Raw genomic sequence first — 22655 nt, 5'->3', positions numbered from 1 at the left:
ACCCCTTTTATGGTTGGGAATGTAAGAGGAGCTAATACTTCTTGATATTTTAGGTTATTGATATTGCCTTCCACCCTGCAAATGTCTCGCACACCCCCATACTGGATGTAACCCCAGACCATGATTTTTCCGCCACCAAACTTAACTGTTTTCTGGGTGAATCTTGGATCCATGCGGGCTCCAGTAGGTCTCCTGCATTATTTGCGGCGGCTGTGATGTAATTCAACCGAGGATTCATCTGAGAAATCCACCTTCTGCCACTTTTCCAGTGTCCATCCTTTCAGCAGGCTGTGGGCCTTGGCAAATGCCACATGGTTTTTTAATTGCCTTTTGTTTAGTGCTGGTTTCTGTGCACTGATTCGACTATGGAGGCCATTTCGAGACAGAATTCTACAAACTGTTGTGGTTGACACAGGGACTTGAGGTGACCAGGCCTGGTGGAGTCTGCTGCAGTGGAAAAGGGGCTGGCCTTGGATTTTCGAATCAACAAACGGTCCTCCCGAGCAGTTGTCTTGCGGGGTCTGCTGGACCTGGGCTTGTCAAAAACATCTCCAGTCATTTCAGATCTTTTTCTTATTCTTTGTACTTGACGCTGAGACACATTGAAGGTGTCAGCCACCTCAGCAGTGGATCTGGTCTTCAGCCTCTTGATAATTAACACTTTGGTCTCAGGGTGGATCTTAGGCATGTTGTCAGAGGTGAAGTTGCAGTTGATGTGAAGGTCTGGTGTGCTGGGGTTCTTTTTATACACACCCACTAATTGACTGATCAGTAACTGATCACAGGTGAGGCTGTAATCTAGGATTGGGTGCATCATATGACAAGGCGACAAGACTTTTGTCTTGCCAAAATCTGACCTTTCTGTGTTCATTAAATGATCAATCTTTCTTCAGTGAAGCAAATTTATTTTAGTATATTGAGCATAATTTGGGAGGGTTTTAGCTTTCATATGAGACATTTCTAAAACCAATCGATTAATTTAAAGTCAGGTTATAAGCTTTTGTTTTTACAAAATGGATAAGCGACAAAACTTTTGTCAGGGACTGTATATAGCTGAGATATTTTTATTAGTTTATTTCTATGTTTTATTTGTACTTATACATATCCATTCATATAATTACACCTTATTTGACAACAGTCTCTTCCTATTTTTACTACCTATTTAGAATTTATTATTACCATTTATATGTTTTATTTTTCTCTTTTTATTATAATATATTGTGATGTGTGAGCTGCTGAGTCCAAATAATTTCCCTTGTGGATCAATAAAGTTTGTCTAAGTGCAAGTCTATTATAATAACAAAGAGCAAGAATATAAATGGTAATATAAATTCAAAATCAGTAGCAAACATAACAAGAGCCTAGTGTCAAATAAGGCAGAATTACATAAATATATATTTAAACATGCTTTCCAGAAAATGTCTTGTCTCCATGGTGATGCATATTTGAATGCTATTTTGAGGAACATTTCAGGCAAAGCAAAAGATACATTTAATGCTATTTGTGGAAAATTTCTGGTATAGCACCAGGTAGGGTATGTTTCACCAGAAAAGTTACACAGTGCACCTTTCAATATGTTGTTTTCTGTTTTGTGTGAGTTATTTATCATGCAGATTCGATCCTAATTCCGCTGTTTTTGGCTGTTTCTTTTGCAGAAGTCTCAATTGCACACTCGAGCCAGGAGGAGCGCCGCTGTGGAGGTAATAAAAGGACTTATAGAGGCTGAAAGCACCTGATGTTTTTACAAGCAGTGTCCGCAATAAGAAAGCTGTTAGGAGCTGATAAATTAGGTTGTAAAAGTTTCCCAAATGAAGGTAAAGTTTGAGTTTTATACCAAGGTATTCTGGAAGATATAAAGGAAAACCGCAAAGTATAGCAGAGTTCTTGTGAAAATCCAATACAGTGTTATAGCAAATATAAAATTAACAATGCCACAAATGTACTGGTAAAAAAAAGATTCATAGCTCCGTTCTCTTTGATGGGACATATTTGCCTCGACCTGATTTTCTGAATGTTCTATTGATCAAACACAGTTACAAGGGTTCACAATCCCCTGTACTTTTAATACATGAATGCAAACTTCACTTTTTAAGGGCATCCAGTTTAAAAGTTCTTTATTAATCAAAAGTGACTCTTGTGAGCTTTAAGTCATGTTAGAATGCTGTAAACAGATCCAGAGTTGTGTTTTGTTTCATTCATACATGTTTGAGTAATCCTTTATTATTAGTCTGTCTACATCTCCAAAGCTCAAAATGCCCTGTACCACCTTGTGATGTCATGAAGCGGTAGTTTTCAAGTTAACAGCTCCTTTTACCTTTTTGTTCAGTAGAGATTGGTAATACCAGGTCTTAAATCATCCAAATGATTCTAGTGAAGGTGTATGGAGTTAAAAAAGCATAGTGGAGAACTTCCTGTATTACTACATGACATCACAAGGTGGAACAGAGTGTTTTCTGTTTGAGAAAAGACTTTAGCCTAAGTATCTGCATATTTAAACATGTGTGAATGAAACAAAACACAACTCTAGGAATGTTTGTGATGAGGAACCAACATTAAAACATAGATCAGAAAACAGTGTAATATGGGCCCTTTTAAATTTTTGTTAAATATTCACTTTTATTATTCATATTTGTCACCATGCCCATGCAAATCCTAAATTTACTTTCATTCACATTGTCTATTTTTCTATGTGGTCACCTTAACTTTTTATAAGATGAGGTTTAATTGATTGAAAATGTCTTGTGTTTTTAAAATCATCATTGTTTTGAGTTTCAATTAGAGCCCGACCGATATGGATTTTGCTGTGGCCGATATGAAACCGATATAATGGAAGTTGGAGCTGCCAATAGCCGATATAATCGCCGATATATTTAGTGATGTAAAAATTCACTGTAAATGTTGAATTGTTTAAAAAACTTAGGTTTGGCTCTGGTGGATTTTAAATTGGGTTTATTTAGGCAACATTTATTGTTATTCTGCCTCTTTACATCATATTTACAGACAGTAGGTTGGCTTAATGGCATTTTTGCATCACATTCTAGACACTCGTGATGAGTATTCCAGTTCTTTTTTAGAGAACCGGCTCTTTTGGCTCGGCTCACTAAAAGCTGCTGGTTCTTTTGGCTCCCAAGCGGCTCTTCAGATTGTTTTGTTGCAAGCAGGTCTAAAGCACGTCTAAAGCAGGACTGAATCAGGACTGAACCAGCCAAATATGCTCCTTTTTTTTATTCTACGTACACGCAAATTTCTCAAGGTTTCGTTTTTAGCCGCTGCTGCTGTCAAATCACGAATCTGCACGCGGCGTGAAGAGAAAAAAAGTGAGAGAAAGAAAACACGACTCCCAGTAAGGATCAGGCTCCCGTCGTTCGCTTCAAAGAGTCGGCTCTAAGAGTCATTTCGTTCGTGACGGACCCATAACTAGTAAAGAAACAATCGCTATTAGCCTTTAGCCGTAAATACGTGTGCGCCGCGGTAATTAATTATATGCGCAAATGTCATAATTCACACCTCTATTCACAGCTCATTTACATATCAGTGCAGGTCCAGTAACAAATATACGGCCAATATAGTCACTTTACAATAGACCAATAGAAAACAGTCTCTTTATGTGCGGGAGCTACAGCAGCTAATCCATACAAAAAACCAAAACTAGCTTCAGAGTCGACATATTTCCAACACTCACCGTTCATACAGGCTCCAAGTCCAGGTGCCCATATCAGCCGATAATATCGGCCAACCGATATATCGGTCAGGCTCTAGTTTCAATATAGTGATCTGAATTCTGATTATTGATTAACTGATTAAACCTGACGTCCCTACCGTCAAACTATACAACAGAGTGTGTGTAATAGATTCTGACAGTTCCCTCTTTTGCTCTTGGTGTGAACACAGCCACTTTGGAGCCACTGCAGTAATCTGCATGCTGCTTTGGGGGACTGGGCTTTAGTATTTTCCACAGGGTCTGGACATTATTACTTCTCTTATTAGAAGTCTGGCTGGGAGCTCTGCGACTTAAAGATGCCTCTCACATCCCATCACTGGATTCACTTTTTTTTAAGACGAAATTAAAGCCAAACCAACTGAGAATTGGTCTTTTGTTGAAAAACTTCATTAGGCTGTAACTAAGCAGACGGTTTTTCTCATTTCCTTTAATTAAATCTATGCAAGTGTAAAAATACATCTTATGGATTTATCTGTGCAATTCTGAGTCTTTGTCGGTAACAAAATAAAGCAGATCATCATTTATAATGGTGTTGTTGTAATCAGAGAAGTGTAATTATATTAATGAATAAATTGCTAATTGCTTGAGAAGTGGGTTGGTGTTTTACTGTTTAATTTGTGCAGCTGGTACCTACAGGCATCACTTGTTCATCAGTAGTCATCCAGTATAATAAGTCTTTATGTAACTGAACACTGCGTCAATGGACTCAACATAATATTTTAGTTTTATTTTCTTTCAGATTTTAACCTCTTCCACATGATCGCCGTGGGTCTGAGCAGCTCCATACTCGGCTGCTTGGTGACTCTGTTGGTGTATTCCTATTGTCAGCGCTACCAACAACAATCCCATGATGCAACAGTCATCCACCCCATCTCCGCAGCTCCTCTCAACACCAGTATCACCAATCACATCAACAAACTGGACAAATATGACACAGTGGAAGCCATTAAAGTGAGTAGACATTTGATTTTTGTATTTGAAGCCTGTATACATAACATGTGTATCTGTTATAGTTCAGTTCTATGAGAAACAATTGAGAAGTGAAAGAATTCTGATAAAACAACAAATTAATTAAAGGTACACAATGCAACAATATGTCTGCCGGGGTGCCTGCCAGCTTCTCGCCTCCATGGAAATGTTATTTATTTGCCTGGAATGGTTCACAGTTTGGCATTAAACTTACTAATCTTATGTTTATTTACTGTAATTGCAGTTTTCTATTGTTAAAATAACTTTAAAGACATGCACAGATCTCCTCTCCACAGATCTGACCTATATGTTGGCCTGTCATCACCTAGATATTGATAAGTTTAATGACATACTGCATAATATTTGAGGCAAAGCAGTAACATCTCCATAGAGACACGCAGGTGAAAAGTTCCAACTTGCACATTTAAATAGTCATATGCTTAAGTAAATGTACAGTTTTGACTTGAGTAAAAAGGTGCTTATTTTAATTGTATGGAAATTGCAACTAGCCTAATCAGTTTGCTCAGAGACTGTAGTACTTTCATTTAATCATAGTGTAAATGATAATAGGAGCAGTATATGTAAAAGTAGACTTCATATACCTAGGTGTTAAAGGGTGTAATTCTGAATGATTCGAAACAGCAGGCACACACACTTTAGCACATCTTGTTTTTAGGGTCGGAAAAAGGGCAATCAAAGCAAAGTGCAGATAAAAGTTGACGAAGCGAGACATGATGCTTAACAAGGCAGAGATAACTGGTGGTTACATTGAGCTAATGCTAAAGTTAGCGCTCCAGCCCCTGCCTGCACAGATTCAAGCTGTGTCTACATCCATTTGTTACAAGTAATAAGGTGCCATATTGTTTTTATTGGAGAATGTTAAGGGGGAATCTATATTAGAAAGTAGTCGCATTTTCTAGTTCAGCCTCAAGTACAGAGGTGCTTTCATAGTGCAATCAAATATCAGGCATTATTTTCAAAACCTGCTATTTTCAAAATTTCCAAATATAAGTCTGTGAACCTCTGATTACCCACTGAACATGCCACTATTTAAATATACTGGATAAATGTCGGAAGTTTAAATAACACTTTTCTCCAGTGTTGGAAGGTAACAAAGTCAAAGTAGTACTGTGTTGTACTTCAGAAAAAACATTTAAGTACCTGTATTTTAAGTACATTTTAAAGTAGATACGTTTTACTTTTACTTCACGACATTTGAGAGCAGGTATCTGTACTTTCTCCTCCACAAAATGTTTAATACAACTGGAAAGTAAAAGTCAGAGGTGGGGAAGTCATGACTTGGACTCAAGTCATGACTTGAGTCACTATTTTCAGGACTTGAGACTTCACTTGATAAAATGGACTAAGACTTGGGACTCGGCTTGGACTTGAAGGTCAATGACTTAAGACTTGACTCGGACTTGAGGCCTGTGACTTGAGAAGACGTGAGAAACACTTTTAACTCTGAGTTCTTTCTATTTTGATTGTAATGTTTCACTCTAAGATCTTGTCAAGACATTTAAGATGGAAAAAATTAGCATTTCTACAACTCTTATGAACTTTATTAATACTCACATATAAATATACCATGACATTATAAGTAAAATTAATCTTAAAAGTCATAAATTGCAAAACTCTAAGCTATATATTGGTGCTTTGGTTTAAAGACTTGAAATGACTTGAAGCTCAAAGCAGACGACTTGGACTTGGACTTATGGGCCAGTGATTCGAGACTCAACTTGGAATTGCCTGTATTTGACTTGACTTCACTTGAATCTGGCTTGAGGTCAAAGACTTGAGACTTACTTGAGATTTGCAAAACGACGACTTGGTCCCACCTCTGGTACAAGTATTTTTAATTATAATTTGAGATCTGCTGAAAAAGCTCAAGACTTTATTTTGAACATGTCTGTAGTAATAAAAATAGAAGTAAAAACAGAAAACTAAATTTTTTATGTTGAACAAAATTCATCCCAGATCTTATCAAAAACACTGCATTAAAGCTGTATTAGACCTGAAAATCTGCACCAAACACTTGTACATTTTAAACAGGTACTTCAATACTTCATCTAATACTTTTACTTATACTTGAGTATTTTTTTGCTCTAGTATCTGTACTTTTACTTAAGTAACAAATTTGAGTACTTTCTCCACCGCTTTTCCCCAACAGGCCCGTGGTTTTGAGAAACGCTCTCTTGTGATTGTTTCTGATTTGTGTAAATGTGTGAATAGACTGTAAACTGCATGAGGCTCTTGTCAAGCTTCAGCACTTTCTCGTGTTTAACAAACGCCGTGTGCTCTTACTGTGTCTAGTCACAGTGCATGCTCTCTCTTAACTGATGCTATGCTAATGCTAATCAGTTGGCATGACGACAGGGACATCTCGTGCCAGTTCAATTCGGTGAGGGAAGGCTGCTTAAAATTGCTTTCTAGGGAAGTGAAAACAAACAACAGAACTGGTCTTTTTGCGAACGATATAGGACCCTTTAGTGCAGGATGAGCAGGGATGGCTAATATTCCAGATTTTACATTTTTAGCCAAAATAAAGTTGATTCCATGGCAACACAATCAATAATTCTTAACTAAAATGAGCCTCGAAGGCACAGAATAAGTGAGACAAAAAAAAATGTATTGAAAGTTAGTCCAGACAAATTAACAAATTATTCACATTATCAGTGTTAATATTATTTTGTGTAATAATTAGGGGTGTAACGATATCCAGATCTCATAATACGATATTGTTACGGTATGAACCTCACAGTACGATATTTAATGCGATATCGTGGGAAAGCTCACGATATGGTGGGAAGGCTCAGGATTAGGGATGTAACAATATCCAAATCTCTCGGTATGATATTTTCACAATATAAATCTCATAGTATGATATTTATTGTGATATTTTGTGGAGGCTAAACAGCTAAAACTGTTAATATGTTACTTTTTCCTCTTTAAATGCCTTGACAAGAATTAATCCAAAGAACTAAAACTTAAGAGTGCTTAGAACAGTTATTTCTTCTTGTAGTCTATACTTAATTGGAGCAAAGGATCATGGTCTATGTAGTTCCTTCTGTCTTTTTTTTTAGCTACTGCTGCACCATAACTCTTAATTTCAGCAAAGAGACTTGTAATTCGATATATTGTGACGATCCACGATATTATTGTGAGAACTTTGATGATGTGATATCACAATATTTTGGTTATTGTTACATCCCTAGTAATAATATAGTAAAAAAAAACATGTATAATCATAAAAATAAGTGCTTTTTCAAGACTTCTAAAGCTCTTTACAGTGCATTATTCTTTCACTCTATACTCTGTGGTGGTAAACCCCTTTTGTAGCCACAGCTGGCCAGGGTTAGACTGACAAAAGCGAGACCAGTATACCCTCCCACCACGAACACTCGCTTTTACGGACAAACTAAAGACAGAATAACAGAGCTTGGTACGAGCAGGAATTGACCCTCAGACCTCACTGAGCTACTGTCACTCTGCTGTTCAAAGCTTTGACAAATTAACCATAATAAACCATAAATACTGGTCTTTCTATATTTTATTCATTCCCAAGCTTAGTGCTAAAATATATGCAAAATTAATATACGCCTGTACCCATCTCTGCAGACAGGGAAGCTGCTGTAATAACCAAAACAAAGACAAATAGCCAGGCTGTTTCTAATAACTGTGATAAAGTATATTTAAGTGCTCTTGACACGTAAATGCTTAACGTAAGTCCCATTAACTAAAAAAAGTCAATGCTTTTTGTGTATATATCTGTCACAAGTTTGTTATTTATTATTAATATAAGTGAACATAAAGTCAACATAAAAATACAACATTTGGAATTGGGCCAACACAGCAGTTTGTTTGTTTTTCTCTTTTGTTTTGATAGAATATAGTGTCAGTAATTTGCATAATAATTTCTTAATTATATGTGACTTGGGACAACAACTACAAACAAGTCTACGTATTTACATTACCTTAGTCAATTTGCTACCTATTAGCTAAAGTTAATTAACTAAAGGATTCATCTACATATAGCCTATAGGCCTATTTTTCTTAATAAATGCCAAAACTATGTTACACAAAACCCTATGTGATTTCCCTACAAATTACATTACGCAGCTATACATTATACAGTAGTCCCATAATTATGAATAATAGCCTTTACAGATCCCACATCAATTGACTGTATACCTGAGTGTATCTGTGCAAAACCACTTCTAAAAATTGCGCCTTGCTTAGTATTTAAAAACAGGTCCTCGCTCAAAGCAAATGTCTGCAGATGTAATTTCACTGGGAAATAAAGGCGCTGGCGGCATCCATCTGTCATACAATTACAGTCAGGAGCTCTGAGTCTAATTCTGTTAGTTGGGTTGCAAATCGACAAAGATATGACTTGAGACACGTAGAAATATGAAAAAGGAAGAGAGTGAAAAAGGAGCGGTGTGATTATATAAAAGTACATTATACCTCACGACATCACTCTCTTGTGTTGTTGAGTCTGGCTCTTTATTACACTGCCTTTGAAAATATCTCCAAAAGCTTAAATCATAAATATTATTGTGCAAACTATTTTTCACTGTATTTACACTTAGCTGTTTCCACTGCGCTTTTGGTGTATTCAGTTTATTTAAAAGGTGCATTATGTAACGTTTCTGGTTGTTGTCATGCTCCTATCATTCCTGTGCCTGTGTAACTTTTCACAGTATGGCATTAAATTAATCTTTTTATTTAGTTAGAGGTGTGTTATTGCTAAAAATGCCTTGTAAAACAGTGGAGTTACCTCTCCACAGATCTGACCTGTGGGAATATTTGTCTGAAAACAGGGACAATAGCCTAACCTAATATGGTCGTGTCACCTGCTTGTCTCCATGGAGCTCTAGGTTTAATGCCATACTGTGGAAGATTCCAGGGACAGCATAGCATCTCCAGAGAGCCAGAAAAGCTACTTAATGCATGAACAGAAAATGAAATTATAATCATGTAAATGTGTCCTAAAGAAGGGTTGCATAGATTTTAACTTCAAATAAAAAGTATAGTGCATAATAACAGGAATAACGGATGTAACTGAATCTGACAATAATGAAGAAATGACTTATTTTAACAGATGAATGTAAGAGTGCTTATTTCTTATTTTTATTTATTTATACATTCATATTAATGAACATAAAAAAATTTAATATGTAAAGATTATAGCCAGCGTGGCGAATATCCATCTTCAGTCCTTTGGCAGGTTGATGCAAAATCATCTACAGGACAAGGAAAAGTACAGCAACAATCACACAAAAGTACACAACACCAGCACACTCTCAATACATACAACACACTGACTATACACACAATTAATTTCAAACTGTTCATTTGAAGTTCAAAGTCAAGAGTTTAAGAGTTAAACCAAGAGTTAAACCAACAACCCCTCAATATAAAAGAAAATGTAATTTGGTTAAACATGGTGACATATTTGGCCACTGAACAACAACTGTTTTAAGGCTTTAGAAAATGCTGCCAGTGTTGAAAGTTCTCGTATGTAGTGCGCTTCGTTGTTAAAAAAAAAAAAAATGTTTATGGACATTTAGCCTAAATAATACTAGACTAGAGCCTCAGACTACTGTTGCTTTGTTGTGAGTCTGTCCTGTCACTCCTCTCTACAGCCGGATGTCTCAGTCCTGTTGCCGTTGGATGATCCTGCCCTGCACCAGCCTCTCTCCTCTAACATGGGGGTGTCCATGCGCGGCCTGGAGATTTTCTACTAACCCCCCCCCTCTGAACTTTGACCTCCGCAACACCTCCCCTCCTCTTCTTCTTCATCTTCTTCTCCTCCTCTTCCTCTTCTCTCTCCAACGTGCTCCTTCACTTCCGGGGGCACTTGCTGTGTGTGGCAGGTCGGAGTCTCCTATCCTTTGTTCCTCTCATCCTCCCATCCTGTCATCCTTCCTGCTTGTGAGAATGCAACTGTGTTTTTTTCCATATGATTTGATTTGCATGTTATTTCCATGATTGCTTCGCCTGCCTGTCCTATTCTTATTCAAAGCCACTTTCTGAAAAATCCCCTGGAAATGTTTGTACATAATTATAATTTCCCTTTTCAAAATGACATATAATTTGTATATGTGATATGACACATTTTTACTTGTTGAGTCACTCTGAGAATTATAGCAAAGAAGCTCTTGGGAAATGTGGTCAGGCGATAGGTGGGGAGACCTGGGAGTTTTTTTATAACGGAAACGTAACCATGAATTTAAGCTTAAACTTCTCTCGACATTGAAATTGCAGTTTTGGTTTGAGAAAGATGTGGAAAACAGATACGAATGTAGTTTTTTGGGTTTTTTTTTTTTTTCAAATTTGGTCAACATGTATTTGTGAGGGATGTTACAATATTCAGTTTTATATTTGGATTATTATAAGAAGTGATATCTGTATTTTTCTTTTGTCCATAGTGTCTAATATTTTATCATTCCTCTATGTTAGCGGCATCACTATCTAAATCAGTGTTTCCCAAAGACTGGGCTCTCAGGTGGGTCACGAGATTTTTTTTTTTTTTTTTTTGGGGGGGGGGGGGGGGGGTCGCCTTGTCACGATTTGCATGTAGATGTGCAATATGACATTGAAATACTGCTGCACTCTCCTACTGCACTACAAAAACTCAGACTGTCCCACCTATCTCATTAGAAATGTTGAAATGTTAAGACATGTTTTGTATAATTTCTAATCTTTTTGTAATTATTTTATTGATTATTTTGTTCCAGTATTGCTGGTTCAATTGAATGTTGAAAAGAAAAAGGTGACTTATGGATCCTTTTATTGCTGCTTCAATGACAGTTTTTCATTGTTTAAAACTTGAGTAATACTAATTGTACAGAGAGACACGATCACTCCGTCAACAATAAAATATCCTCATTAATATTCAATAATGGTCAAATCCACCTTTATTTTATGATTTATGAATATTGTCTATTGACTTGGGTCGCAAAGGTTTGTGACTTTTAAAATATTGGTCCCCAGAAAAAAAGTTTGGGAAACACTGATAAAGTTATTGTGACTTAAAGGGCCCATATTACGCTATTTTCTAATCTATATTATAATGTTGTTTCCTCATCAAAAACAAACCTGAAGCTGTGTTTAGTTCCATTCACACATGCTTAACACACAAATCCTGCAAGATGACTTTTCCTCTCAAACTGAAAACATTGTGTTCCACCTTGTGATGTCATGCGGTAATACAGGAAGTGCTCCACTGAGATTTTAAACTCCTTGCACCTTCATTAGAATCATTTGGATAGTTTCAGCCTTGGAAATGCCGCTGAACTAAAAGTAAAATGCAGCTGTTAACTTGAAAACTACCACTACATGACATCACAAGGTGGAACAGAGCAGTTTGAACTTTGGAGACGTTAACAGACTAATAATAATAAAGGGTTACTCAGACATGTATGAATGAAACAAAACACAACTCTAGATATATTTTTGATGAGATAACAACATTTTTTGCATAATATAGGACCTTTAAACAGCCAGATAAAAAGCACTTTATATATAGTTTTACATTTTCTTCTTATTAAAAGTACTGAAATTGTGTAACCTTAAGAATCACAATCAAATGACCCAATATTTTTAATGCATCTCTAGTAGTTGTTGAACACATTGAACTAAACTGACTTTAATCTGCCTATATGGTCAACTTATCTTTTTTGTTTTATTTTTCATTTATTTTTTGACTTTTTCACATTGGTATAGTAAGATCTTTGCTTACTCATTGGTTTGGAAAAGTGCTTGTTCAATATGCAAGACACCAACATTATAGTTTTTTGTTTTTTTTAATATAACTAGTCTTTTGTGGTAAAATGGCAGTATGTAGTCAGTGTACAACCTTTCCAATGAGCAGGTATCCAACAGGGGAATCATTTTGCTATGGTTCAATCTCTCAGACTAATTTGAACAAAAACTGTCATGGCTGTTAGCGACTTTACCTGATTTGATTCGTGGAAACAAATCTATTTTAATGATGCCCCCTGTTACTACTCTATCACTAACACCACCTGATCATTTAAATAACTTATGTTTAGTGCTGTGAAAAAAGCAACTGCAATCATTTTTCAGCCAATTAGAGAGAGGCGAGCCGTGGAGTCAGAGCGGGGCCACAGCTGTTCCAAAGCAGCCATGGGGCCACCTGCCGAGAAGCACAGCACCTCTGAGGCTGGGCCCTGTTTATCACTAACCCAGTGTTTGTGAGGGGAAGAAAGGCTGGTGTTTGTGAGGCCACTGTTTAGAATGTAAAGGGAAGTTAAATACAACAAAATGGGGTGATTTCAGGCAGCCGCACACACGAAATATGGTTGGACGAGTGCCACAGAATACTGGAATAATTTCTATCAAACTAATGGGTAACACTTTATGGTAACTACACTTTAATTAGCTCATTAAGAATTAGGTCTTTCTTCTTGCTTTGGCTAATTAAAGGTACAGTATGTAACTTTCATACATGATTCCATGGAAATAGAAAGTTAAAACAATACCAACCAAAAAATCATACCAACAAACTGAAATTCTCCATCGAGATAGATGCAAATATTATAGTGAAAGGAACAATATTTCTATGAAAACAAATTAGTTGCCCTCCTCCAGCCTAAATAAGAGTCAGGTCTGTGGAGATGCAAGCCAACTCACAATAAGGTTTTTATAGATCATTCTCAGCTTTTGTCACTGAAACTGTGACTTATTTGTTATTTGTGCATGTTTATGTACATATACACACTTTTACACACTTGTGCACCTGGCGCCTCCACTGTGCTCTCAGTGCAGCCCACACTTACAGGGACGGCTTTGGACCCGCTGTCCGCACTTGCCCTTCTAGTAGATAGAACAAGCAAATCCGGCATTAAATTAACTAAATTGTACCTCCAGGCCACCTCCTCTTCTTGGTCGAAAATCAGCAGAGACGCAGTTACCGTTACTTTGTTCCCCTGTTTACCTCGTCATTCAATCCAATGTAATGCACAGGGCTGCGGGATACTTTCTCAGGATTTGCTTCATTTCATTCCTCATCTGTGCCCTTTTCGGGGCTATGTAAAAAAGAAACAAAATGGCAATTTTTTTTCACAGTAACTGTAATGTTAACTCCTAAATAAAACATCAAGACATCCCTTGTTTTTACATTGGGTTAACATTAGCTGCTTATGCTGTTTTCCACTTGCCTTTGACATGAAGATGAATATTTATATTTATAAGCCTCTAAGAACTTATAAGCTTTCAGTTGTCAACTGTCAGTTAACCAGATAGTTGGTAAGCTAAATCGAGTAGCATTATCTCCGTCAGTTTTGGAGGTTTGTAAACTAAGATTTTGGAAAATTATACGGGTCTTTAGCACCAACAAATGCATGACCATCCTCCCAGCTGAAAAACAGCTCTTTACTCTATAACAGGGATGGGTTTCAGGCTTTTTTGCCTTTGATCTATATGTGTTTCAGTGCAATAAACACAACCACCTGTATTTTAGTCCCTTAGGCTGAAAAGTTACATACTTTAAGGTGTAGTTATTTTAAAGTGTTACTGACTGATGAACATTTCCAAATTGTCCATGGTTCAGTCCTCATCTAAATTTTTTTTTTTGAAAAACATCAAATGCCCTTTTCTGAATCGTGTGTTATGAGTTACTGCCATCAAATTATAAAACAAAACTCAGAAACAATCCATCAAACATTACATAATTCTGAATATACTGCTTTGCAATACATTTACACTTAGCTCTATGTCCTCAGTCTTTTTAAACTGAGTATATGAGTTTTTGTCTCCCACATTTTGTTCATCAGATTCTAAATATCCATCAGGCCTCATCAAGCATTCGGTTGTGTTGCCTTGGGGGACTGGCACACACCGTAGCAGACTTGGGACCATTCGCCAAATAGCTGTAGTTGGATTTAGCTCTGCGTCATCAGCCCAGTCTGTGTGTGTGTGTACCTGTACGTGTGTGTGTGTGTGCTCCGAAAAGACCCCCCTATGGCTCCGACTTATTGTTCAACACCAAAGTGGCTCTTTTTGATAGATTTTTATGGTCAACATTTGTCCTGGAGGAATAACTATGTGAGGGTCATAAAATCTGCTGATACTAGCTATTAGCAATGACAGTAGTGGACACACGGACTCCAAATACGCCAATGCTGTCTTATCATTTCTCCCTCCTGTTTGCAAAAGTCTTGACCTTGTGTTGTTAAGAATTATCGCCTCTTCGCACACAAAATGGGCACTCATTGATTTGTGTTGCACCTTTTTTCCACTTTTATTTTTTGGTTAACCTTGTCTTGCGGTCAGAATAATGACACAATGCAAAAAGATTAATAATTTCTTCTTCTCTTCTCTCCATCCACAGGCCTTCAACAAAAACAATCTGCTCTTGGAGGAACGAAACAAATATTTCAACCCACAGCTTGCTGGAAAAACATATACCAACGCATACTTCACTGACCTCAACACCTACGATGACTATTAAGCTGACTCCTGACTCCATATCTGGCAACCACCCCCATTTTCACCATGCATATTCTTTGTGCTTTGTATTGAGATTCGTATGCGGGACTGTCCCTTATCAAGACAATATGGCAGCTCTTTGATGACAGTTCAATTGACATGGATATTGTTGCCAACTAAAAGGGAAAGCCCACTTTTTCACAGGTGCCTTGGGGTACACTTAAAAAAAAACTTTTCAAAAACTGGATATTTCTTTTGTTGGTGAGGACAGAAAGAAGAAAAGACATTGGGAGAAGATTCCTTTTAAAGTCCCCTGTGCAGCCTCTAAAACAGACTTGTATTTGTAACAAGGGAATTCACCACAACACACACATGCATGACTTCATCTGATCTCTTTCCTCTGCTGTTTTGGTTTTGTTTTGCATGATTGATCGCATTCCAGATTTTGACAGACTTTCAAATACACGTTATCCGGGTCACTGGGCTAACACTAGGCTCCACCATTTTGGGAAACTTCAAATTGCAAGCTCGCGGTCAAGGCGCTCAACATTCTCCGCTCCAGCGATCTCTGGATTGGTCCAAGTTCCAGGATGTAGATACTCCGAAGCCTGTGGTTCAGTTAGTCCATGTTTTGTTGAGCTAAAGCAGCCATTAACGCTTTTAAAGGTGCATATTTTTTGTACAGAAATGTTACTTTAAAATCTATGTCTATTTTTTGTATACATGTATTCAAAGTCTCCAGTGTTAAAGAGAAAGTAGAAGTTTAAACATGTGTATTTGACGAGGACTCATCAGCACCATCTCCTGTCTTTGTCGTCATACTTTTATATTTTTTGTAAAGAAAAAAAGATGAATTTTGATAGTGTTATCTATTATTTTTTTGACAGGACATTTAAGGCATTTATTGTACAGCCGTGTGAAGCAAAACTGGAGCACTTGCCCTTAAGTAAACACCTGCAGTCCGCCATCTTGTCAAACATATTCTGTTCAAAGTGGATAATGATTTGGTTCTTCTATGGTTCAGTTGCAACTAACTCTTTTTACATGTTTGCTTGTGTTCCTGTGCATAAATTAAAAAGAATATTGCTTCTTACGTCACAGTGTGTTGACTTATGACAAATCTGAGTCGTTGAAAATGTTTATTCATGATTCTTTTTTTAGTGAATATGAATATTGTAAAGCAAATTATTTCAGTTGTTCAAATATTTCAAATGTGTACTCAACATTTACACCAATCAAAAAAGTAGGTACCACTTCACAATAACTCTACATATACACTACACATAATGACTTAATTAAGAGCTTAGAGTGAAGAGTATGGCTCTGAAGGAGACCTATTATGGTTTCCTTCTCATTGACCCACTTGAAGTGGTATTTAACTTGATTCATGAATGCAGTCATTTTTATTCTCCTGTACTCAAGGTGTCATTGCTACACTGTACCCCTGCTTTCACTGCCACCAGCCAACTGCTCAATAGTCTGCTCCTGTCCAGAGGAGGGGCTGACAGCAGGGCCCGGGACATTGTTGTAGTAGTTGTAGTAGTAGTAAGTAGTAGTAGTATAATACACATCCGTAAATATTGGAGGCAAGTGTGTCTAGCCCAAGGACAAAAGTGTTTTCAGCTGATGTGCTATGCAGTAAGTTCTTAAATTGAAAATTAAACAAAGGTTTAACACATTCTGTGTTCTGAAATGATGTATTTCTTCCCAAAAGAAACTGCATTGATTTTTGTATCAAAACACTAGACAAAACAAAACGCAATGCTCATAACAAATGAAAAACCAACCTGCCACATAACTTCACTAAATCTTTGACGAACAAAGAGAATAATCCTGTATTTTACTGCATTTACACAATGTAGTGATGTTCTTTTTCCAAAACAGCAACAGAAAAACGTAAAACTAAGAGCTCTAAGCGGTCCTCATCGTCTCTCCATAAATCAGCCTGTGAAGTCCACTTGCACATGTTTTTTTAAACAAGTCCTCAGCAACCTCTCCTCTGTGACAAATAGTCCCTGTGGCAGCGTAAGGATACCTGAAGGAGACAAATGTATGTGAGGTGGCAGTGGGTAGTCCTGCTCCACAGCTGTAATGTGTATGAAACCACTACGCCTCACCCAGACCTGTTCTCCATCAGCCCTCAGCCCCACGCCCTCCTGTGAGCAGAGGAGACCGGTCAGGCTGTAATTAATCACATGACAGCACGGGGGCGCCACGTGGGAGGGGCAGTGCTGATGCATGGGGAGAAGAAGTGGCTCTAAATTACTCTGGGGAACTGTAAGAGCTTTTTTTAATAACTGTTTTTACAGCAAACATAAGTCGTTCTATCAAAGAGTGCAACCGCCTGCAGAAATACATAAATAAATGACACTAAATATTTATTGCAACAGAAATGGGATGAGACTGACTGTGATTTGGTGCAGAACCTTCTAAAATTTTGGGTTGAAAATTGATTATATTGTCAGAGACTGATTTTAACCCCAATTGGTGATGGTATCGAACCTTTTCCATAGTATCATAATGGAGTTGGAAAATTTAATACTATGACAGCACTATTGTCATTGAGCAAGACACTAGTACAGTCACAGCAGTAGTGATTGTCCATTGTCCACTGCTCTTGACATAAGCATCATTGGTAAAGCAGACAAATCCATGGTGCAATTCCAACTCCCACAGATGAATACTGTCATTGTGTCCTTGAGCAAGACACTTAACCCACCTTGTCCCCTGTGTGTCTGTCCACTGGCGTAGGAGCGTGTGTGTGAATGAGTGAGTAGTTCCTTGATGTAAAGCCTTGAAGATCGAAAAGAGCTATATACAAAAGTGAGCATTTACCATGTTGCAACAAGGAGGGCTTTTAGCTACATATGTTCTTTTCCCACTATGTTGTATACGGTCTTTCTTGTCCTATCCAGTCTAAATCATCACTTGAATGTCTTTCACATGACTGTATTTTCCTTTGTCTTTGCTGTCAGTAAATTGTGATGAATGAAAGAAAAGTGCAGCCCTGTCACAGCTCAGCCTTGGTAATTGTCAGTTTTTTTCAGTTTGAACATGTGCGCTGGCCCACACTTCTTCACACACTCCTGTCATCCCTCTGTGACCACGGCGACCACAATAAATGACTTTCTAAAGTGGCATTTAGGGACCGATAAAGGTCACGGTAAAGGTCATCGGAGAAGGCGCCCTGCTCGTCCTGATCTGTCTGAGAGCGGATTTCGTGCAACCAGAAGAGCATTTGAATGGTCTGCTACATGTGGAGCTTCAGGTAGAAATTTTGAGATTTTCTATTTCACTTTTTTTTTTAATCAACAAAATATTCCAACATCTTGTCTACCTTCAGAGAATAGAGTGGTGGTATTGACTGGGGGCTGTCAAAATTGAATTTTTAACCAGTAAACTCAAGGTGAAACACAACTAGTTTTATAGTAGTTCCCACAGCACACATTTCTTTTTAGTTCTGAATTTGCTGGTAAACTTCCAGGTCATAGCCAAAGCTTGCTGTGAAATGGTTTTCAGATTCTAGGATGTGATTATGTCAAACTCCCAGATGAGAGCTAGAGCCAGTTTTCTCAACTGACAGTGATCAGAAGAATACTTTGAAAATGTATTTAACTAAAGAATACTGAATATCCAAATTAAAATGTAGTTTGTAAAATATTCTGTTACATGGTCCAATCAGAGCACTGTATTCTGAATACTCTGAATACTTTTATGGTGAGTTACATTATAATCATAATGTAAAAAAAAACATGATCTACAACAACAAACAGCTTTATTTTTGTCAAACTTTATATTAATTTATGTCATGTTAGACATAAAAATCACACATGCACATACTTGTAAGAGCTTAATTTCTTTTTCTCACTAATAATGTGCAGTTCAATGCCAAACTTACATTAAGTACTGTCATATGTTCCTTTTAATTTAGAGAAGTAACTGTATTCTGAATGAAAGAGTAAATGTACCAGAATACAGTTCCTCAGAATATATATTTTCAGTACATGTATTCAGTTACTTCCCAACACTGCTTTTTGATTACATTGTTCTTTGACATGAAATATACAAAAATACATTTTCAAACGCTGAACCTGATAATTATTCTCAGTAACTTGACACTAAATTCATTATGTTCCAACAAAAATCAGCATTTTAATTTTAGCTGCAGTCATCTGTATTATAATCTTACTGGTGTATGGAGTGTTGTGATACCATTTGAAACCCAGCAATAACAAGTCTTATTTTGATTTTGGATTAAATGGATGAAAATAAGTTGTGTGATTAAGTTAATGCTGTTGTCTCATTGGGCAAGACACCACTTACCTTGCCTCCACTCTGCTGGCAGCTGGGCGAGCCGATTGCATGTAGTATTTTGAGTAGAAGCAATCCATTGTAATTATTGAAAGATTCCTATATTTTTTCCTGTGGCTAAGTCAATCTCCCCCCTTCATTGCTCAGTGATTGCTTTATCGATTTAGGATTAGTGCTGTTGATAAAATATGTACATTTAACTCCGCGTTATTGCTTATTGACAACAACTCTACCAATCCACAAATGTCAAGACACAAAAGCTCACATTGTCGTATTGATTTCCATATGGTGAGGATATGAAGTATTATATAAACCACTCTGCCTTGACGTGGTACACAGCGGTGTTAATTAGCAGCTGTATACAGACTAAGTATAAATAAGGTGAGTGAGAGATGGCATTCCTTTGAAGAAGCTAACTGCGCCTTAACACTTCATTCAACACCTTTACTTTTGTATATAGGACTTACTGTCTTGATACCACTATATTTGAACCTGAGCTGCTCTTTTATCCTGCTATAAGAAGGTAACTCATGTAGGGTTAGCAAAAGCTCTTGTGAATTTACCTATTTCCCATATTATACTATTATCTATGTTATTATACTGTTGTTTTCTCATCACAAACATGCCTGGAGTTGTGTTTTGTTTCGCTTACACATGAACACTCCATTAAAAAGGTGCTTAATGTAAGTTTTCGGTTGGGGGTCCAGAACCTGTGGATATGTCATTACTCTGCCTCAAATGTTAGGACATTAAACAGGCCTTACATTCATATATAATTCATATTCAATTACAGGTGGTTTTATAGCAACAAAGCAGCAAAAACAGGCATTCTGACTCTGAGCAGGGTTGCTTTTCCACAGATCTGACCTGTAACTTGGTCTGGTTTGGTTTCCATGAAGATAGAAAAGTTTAATACCAAATTGTGAAACATTCTAGACAAAGCAATAATATCTCCACATGGAAAAGCCACCAGAAAAGTTACACAATGCACCATTAAACACCTTTACTTCTCTGTATAGGATCTATTGTCTTCATATTGTCTTCTATATTTGAACGTGAGCTGCTCCTTTATCTCACTATAAGGATGTAACTCAAGCAGGGTTAAATAGCAACAGCTCCTGTGAAGTTACTGAACCAATTGGCCAGCGCTGTAGTAAGACTGTGCCAACTCACTGGTCTTTAGTGTGGACAGAGTCCAGGGCAGACCTCATGCTGTCACCGCTCTGAAAAATGCAAGAGCTGGCAGTATTTGCTGATGTATGCTGCTGTGTTGAGACAGTGGGAGAGGTGAGGGGAGATGTTAACTGAGCAAACCAGCTGTGAATGTAATGACAAATATTATTCATGTGTAAGGGTGGACTGTGTCACTTTTTGGTTGGGGGTCCGTCACCTGCTTGTTTCTGTGGATATGTTATTATTCTGCATGGAATGTTCCAAAATATGACTTTAAACAGCTCTATCTTACATGTATTCAGTTTCAGGTGTTAAGAAATACTGGTCGGACCCAAATATGCAGAAAAAAGGTATTTTAATAATAAAAATAGTTTTTGGGGGGATAGGTTGCAGGGGAGGCAGGACAGGTCCAGGTTGGCTGCAGACAGGAGGAATTCTCAAAACCATACAAAAAGCCTGAGTATACGGTCACCACTTGAATGACAGAACGATCTGGCACTGGAGAGAAGGTCAGCTGTTTTTGTTTTGTTTTGTTTTTTTATGGCAGGAGATGATTAATTGATGAGGATCAGGAGTGGTTCTCAGCAGGTGTGTGATTGGGATCCACCCAGGAAACTCCAAACAAGGTAAGGAGAGAAGGGGAGAGGGAGCAGGAAAGGAGGGGTAGGAGGAGCAGGATGAAACCCTCACATCAGGTGGTTTTTTAGCTCAAAATGTCTACAAAACAGGCATTCGGACTGTGAGGGGGTCGCCTCTCCGCAGATCCAGCCTGTAACTTGGTCTGGTTTGGTCTCCATGAAGACACTCCAGACAAAGCAATAACATCTCCAAATTTGACCAACTCTCCACCAGAAGTTAAAGTTAAGTTAGTTAGTTTTTACCTTCAGTCAATTGTTGGCAATGTTGGGAAGTAACTGAATACATGTGCTGAGAATAAATATTCAGAACACAAATTATGAGTAACTGTATTCTGTTAGTGATATTCAGAATATAGGTACCTAAAATCAAATGAATACATGACAGTATGTAATGCCCCCTAAGAGCTTGACAGCCCTATACAGCAGGTATGTGGGATCACTGAGGAACTATAAAATAGACACACTTGATAGAATTTCCATGATTTTATTTTACAATAATATGCAGTTGTTCATATGTGGGCAGAGTCACTGGGCTTTAGATTTAAATTTTCTGCAGTCTTCTTCAGACAGGCCCTGTTGCTTGGCTCGGGGTCTTCAGATCAGCCTGGACCCCAGCTGCACAGAGGGAAACAAGACTGACAAGGAGAGAGAATGTTCAGGGTGTTTTTAAACTGAAAGTACTGCCTCGTTACAGTTGCGGACTAATTAGAAAACCTACAGATCCACAGCAACCCAAGAAAAAAACACAACTGGAGACCACACCCACATAAAGTTGCAGTGCATATTAAGATACAGTTTTACCCTGTTAGAGGTAAATATGAAACACTGACCTTGTGGTAAAGCATGTTTTTTATTTCTCTCCTTCAGTCAGTAATAGAAAATGCAGAACAAACATCCATCCATCCATCCATTTTCGTCCGCTTATCCGGGGCCAGGTCGCGGGGGGAGCAGCCTAAGCAGGGACTCCCAGACTTCCTTCACCCCAGACACGTCCTCCAGCTCCTCCGGGGGGGACCCCGAGGCGTTCCCAGGCCAGCCGAGAGACATAGTCCCTCCAGCGTGTCCTGGGTCTTCCCCGGGGCCTCCTCCCGGCGGGACATGCCCGGAACACCTCCCGAGGGAGGCGCCCAGGAGGCATCCGGAACAGATGCCCGAGCCACCTCAACTGGCTCCTCTCGACGTGGAGGAGCAGCGGCTCTACTCCGAGCTCCTCCCGTGTGACTGAGCTCCTCACCCTATCTCTAAGGGAGCGCCCAGCCACCCTGCGGAGGAAACTCATTTCGAGCGCTTGTATCCGCGATCTCGTCCTTTCGGTCACTACCCAGAGCTCATGACCATAGGTGAGAGTAGGAACGAAGACTGACCGGTAAATCGAGAGCTTCGCC

At 38.1% G+C, this 22655-nt stretch overlaps 1 protein-coding gene across 1 annotated transcript in view; it reads left to right on the top strand.

The window, feature by feature from the left end:
• The window catches only part of sema5a (sema domain, seven thrombospondin repeats (type 1 and type 1-like), transmembrane domain (TM) and short cytoplasmic domain, (semaphorin) 5A), a 154116-nt gene extending 137987 nt beyond the window's left edge, over positions 1 to 16129 (top strand). The window contains exons 19-21 of the mRNA XM_020925704.2: positions 1656 to 1700; positions 4461 to 4672; positions 15051 to 16129. Of these exons, the coding sequence (XP_020781363.1) occupies positions 1656 to 1700; positions 4461 to 4672; positions 15051 to 15170 (377 nt within the window). The 3' untranslated portion in view covers positions 15171 to 16129. The remainder of the gene's footprint in view (positions 1 to 1655; positions 1701 to 4460; positions 4673 to 15050) is intronic.
• Positions 16130 to 22655: the final 6526 nt, after the last annotated feature.

This window comes from Boleophthalmus pectinirostris, unplaced genomic scaffold (assembly GCF_026225935.1).
Source record: "Boleophthalmus pectinirostris isolate CB_2022bp ecotype Guang Dong unplaced genomic scaffold, ASM2622593v1 HiC_scaffold_15, whole genome shotgun sequence".
NCBI lineage: Eukaryota > Metazoa > Chordata > Actinopteri > Gobiiformes > Gobiidae > Boleophthalmus > Boleophthalmus pectinirostris.
This window is presented reverse-complemented; position numbering and strand designations above follow the sequence as displayed.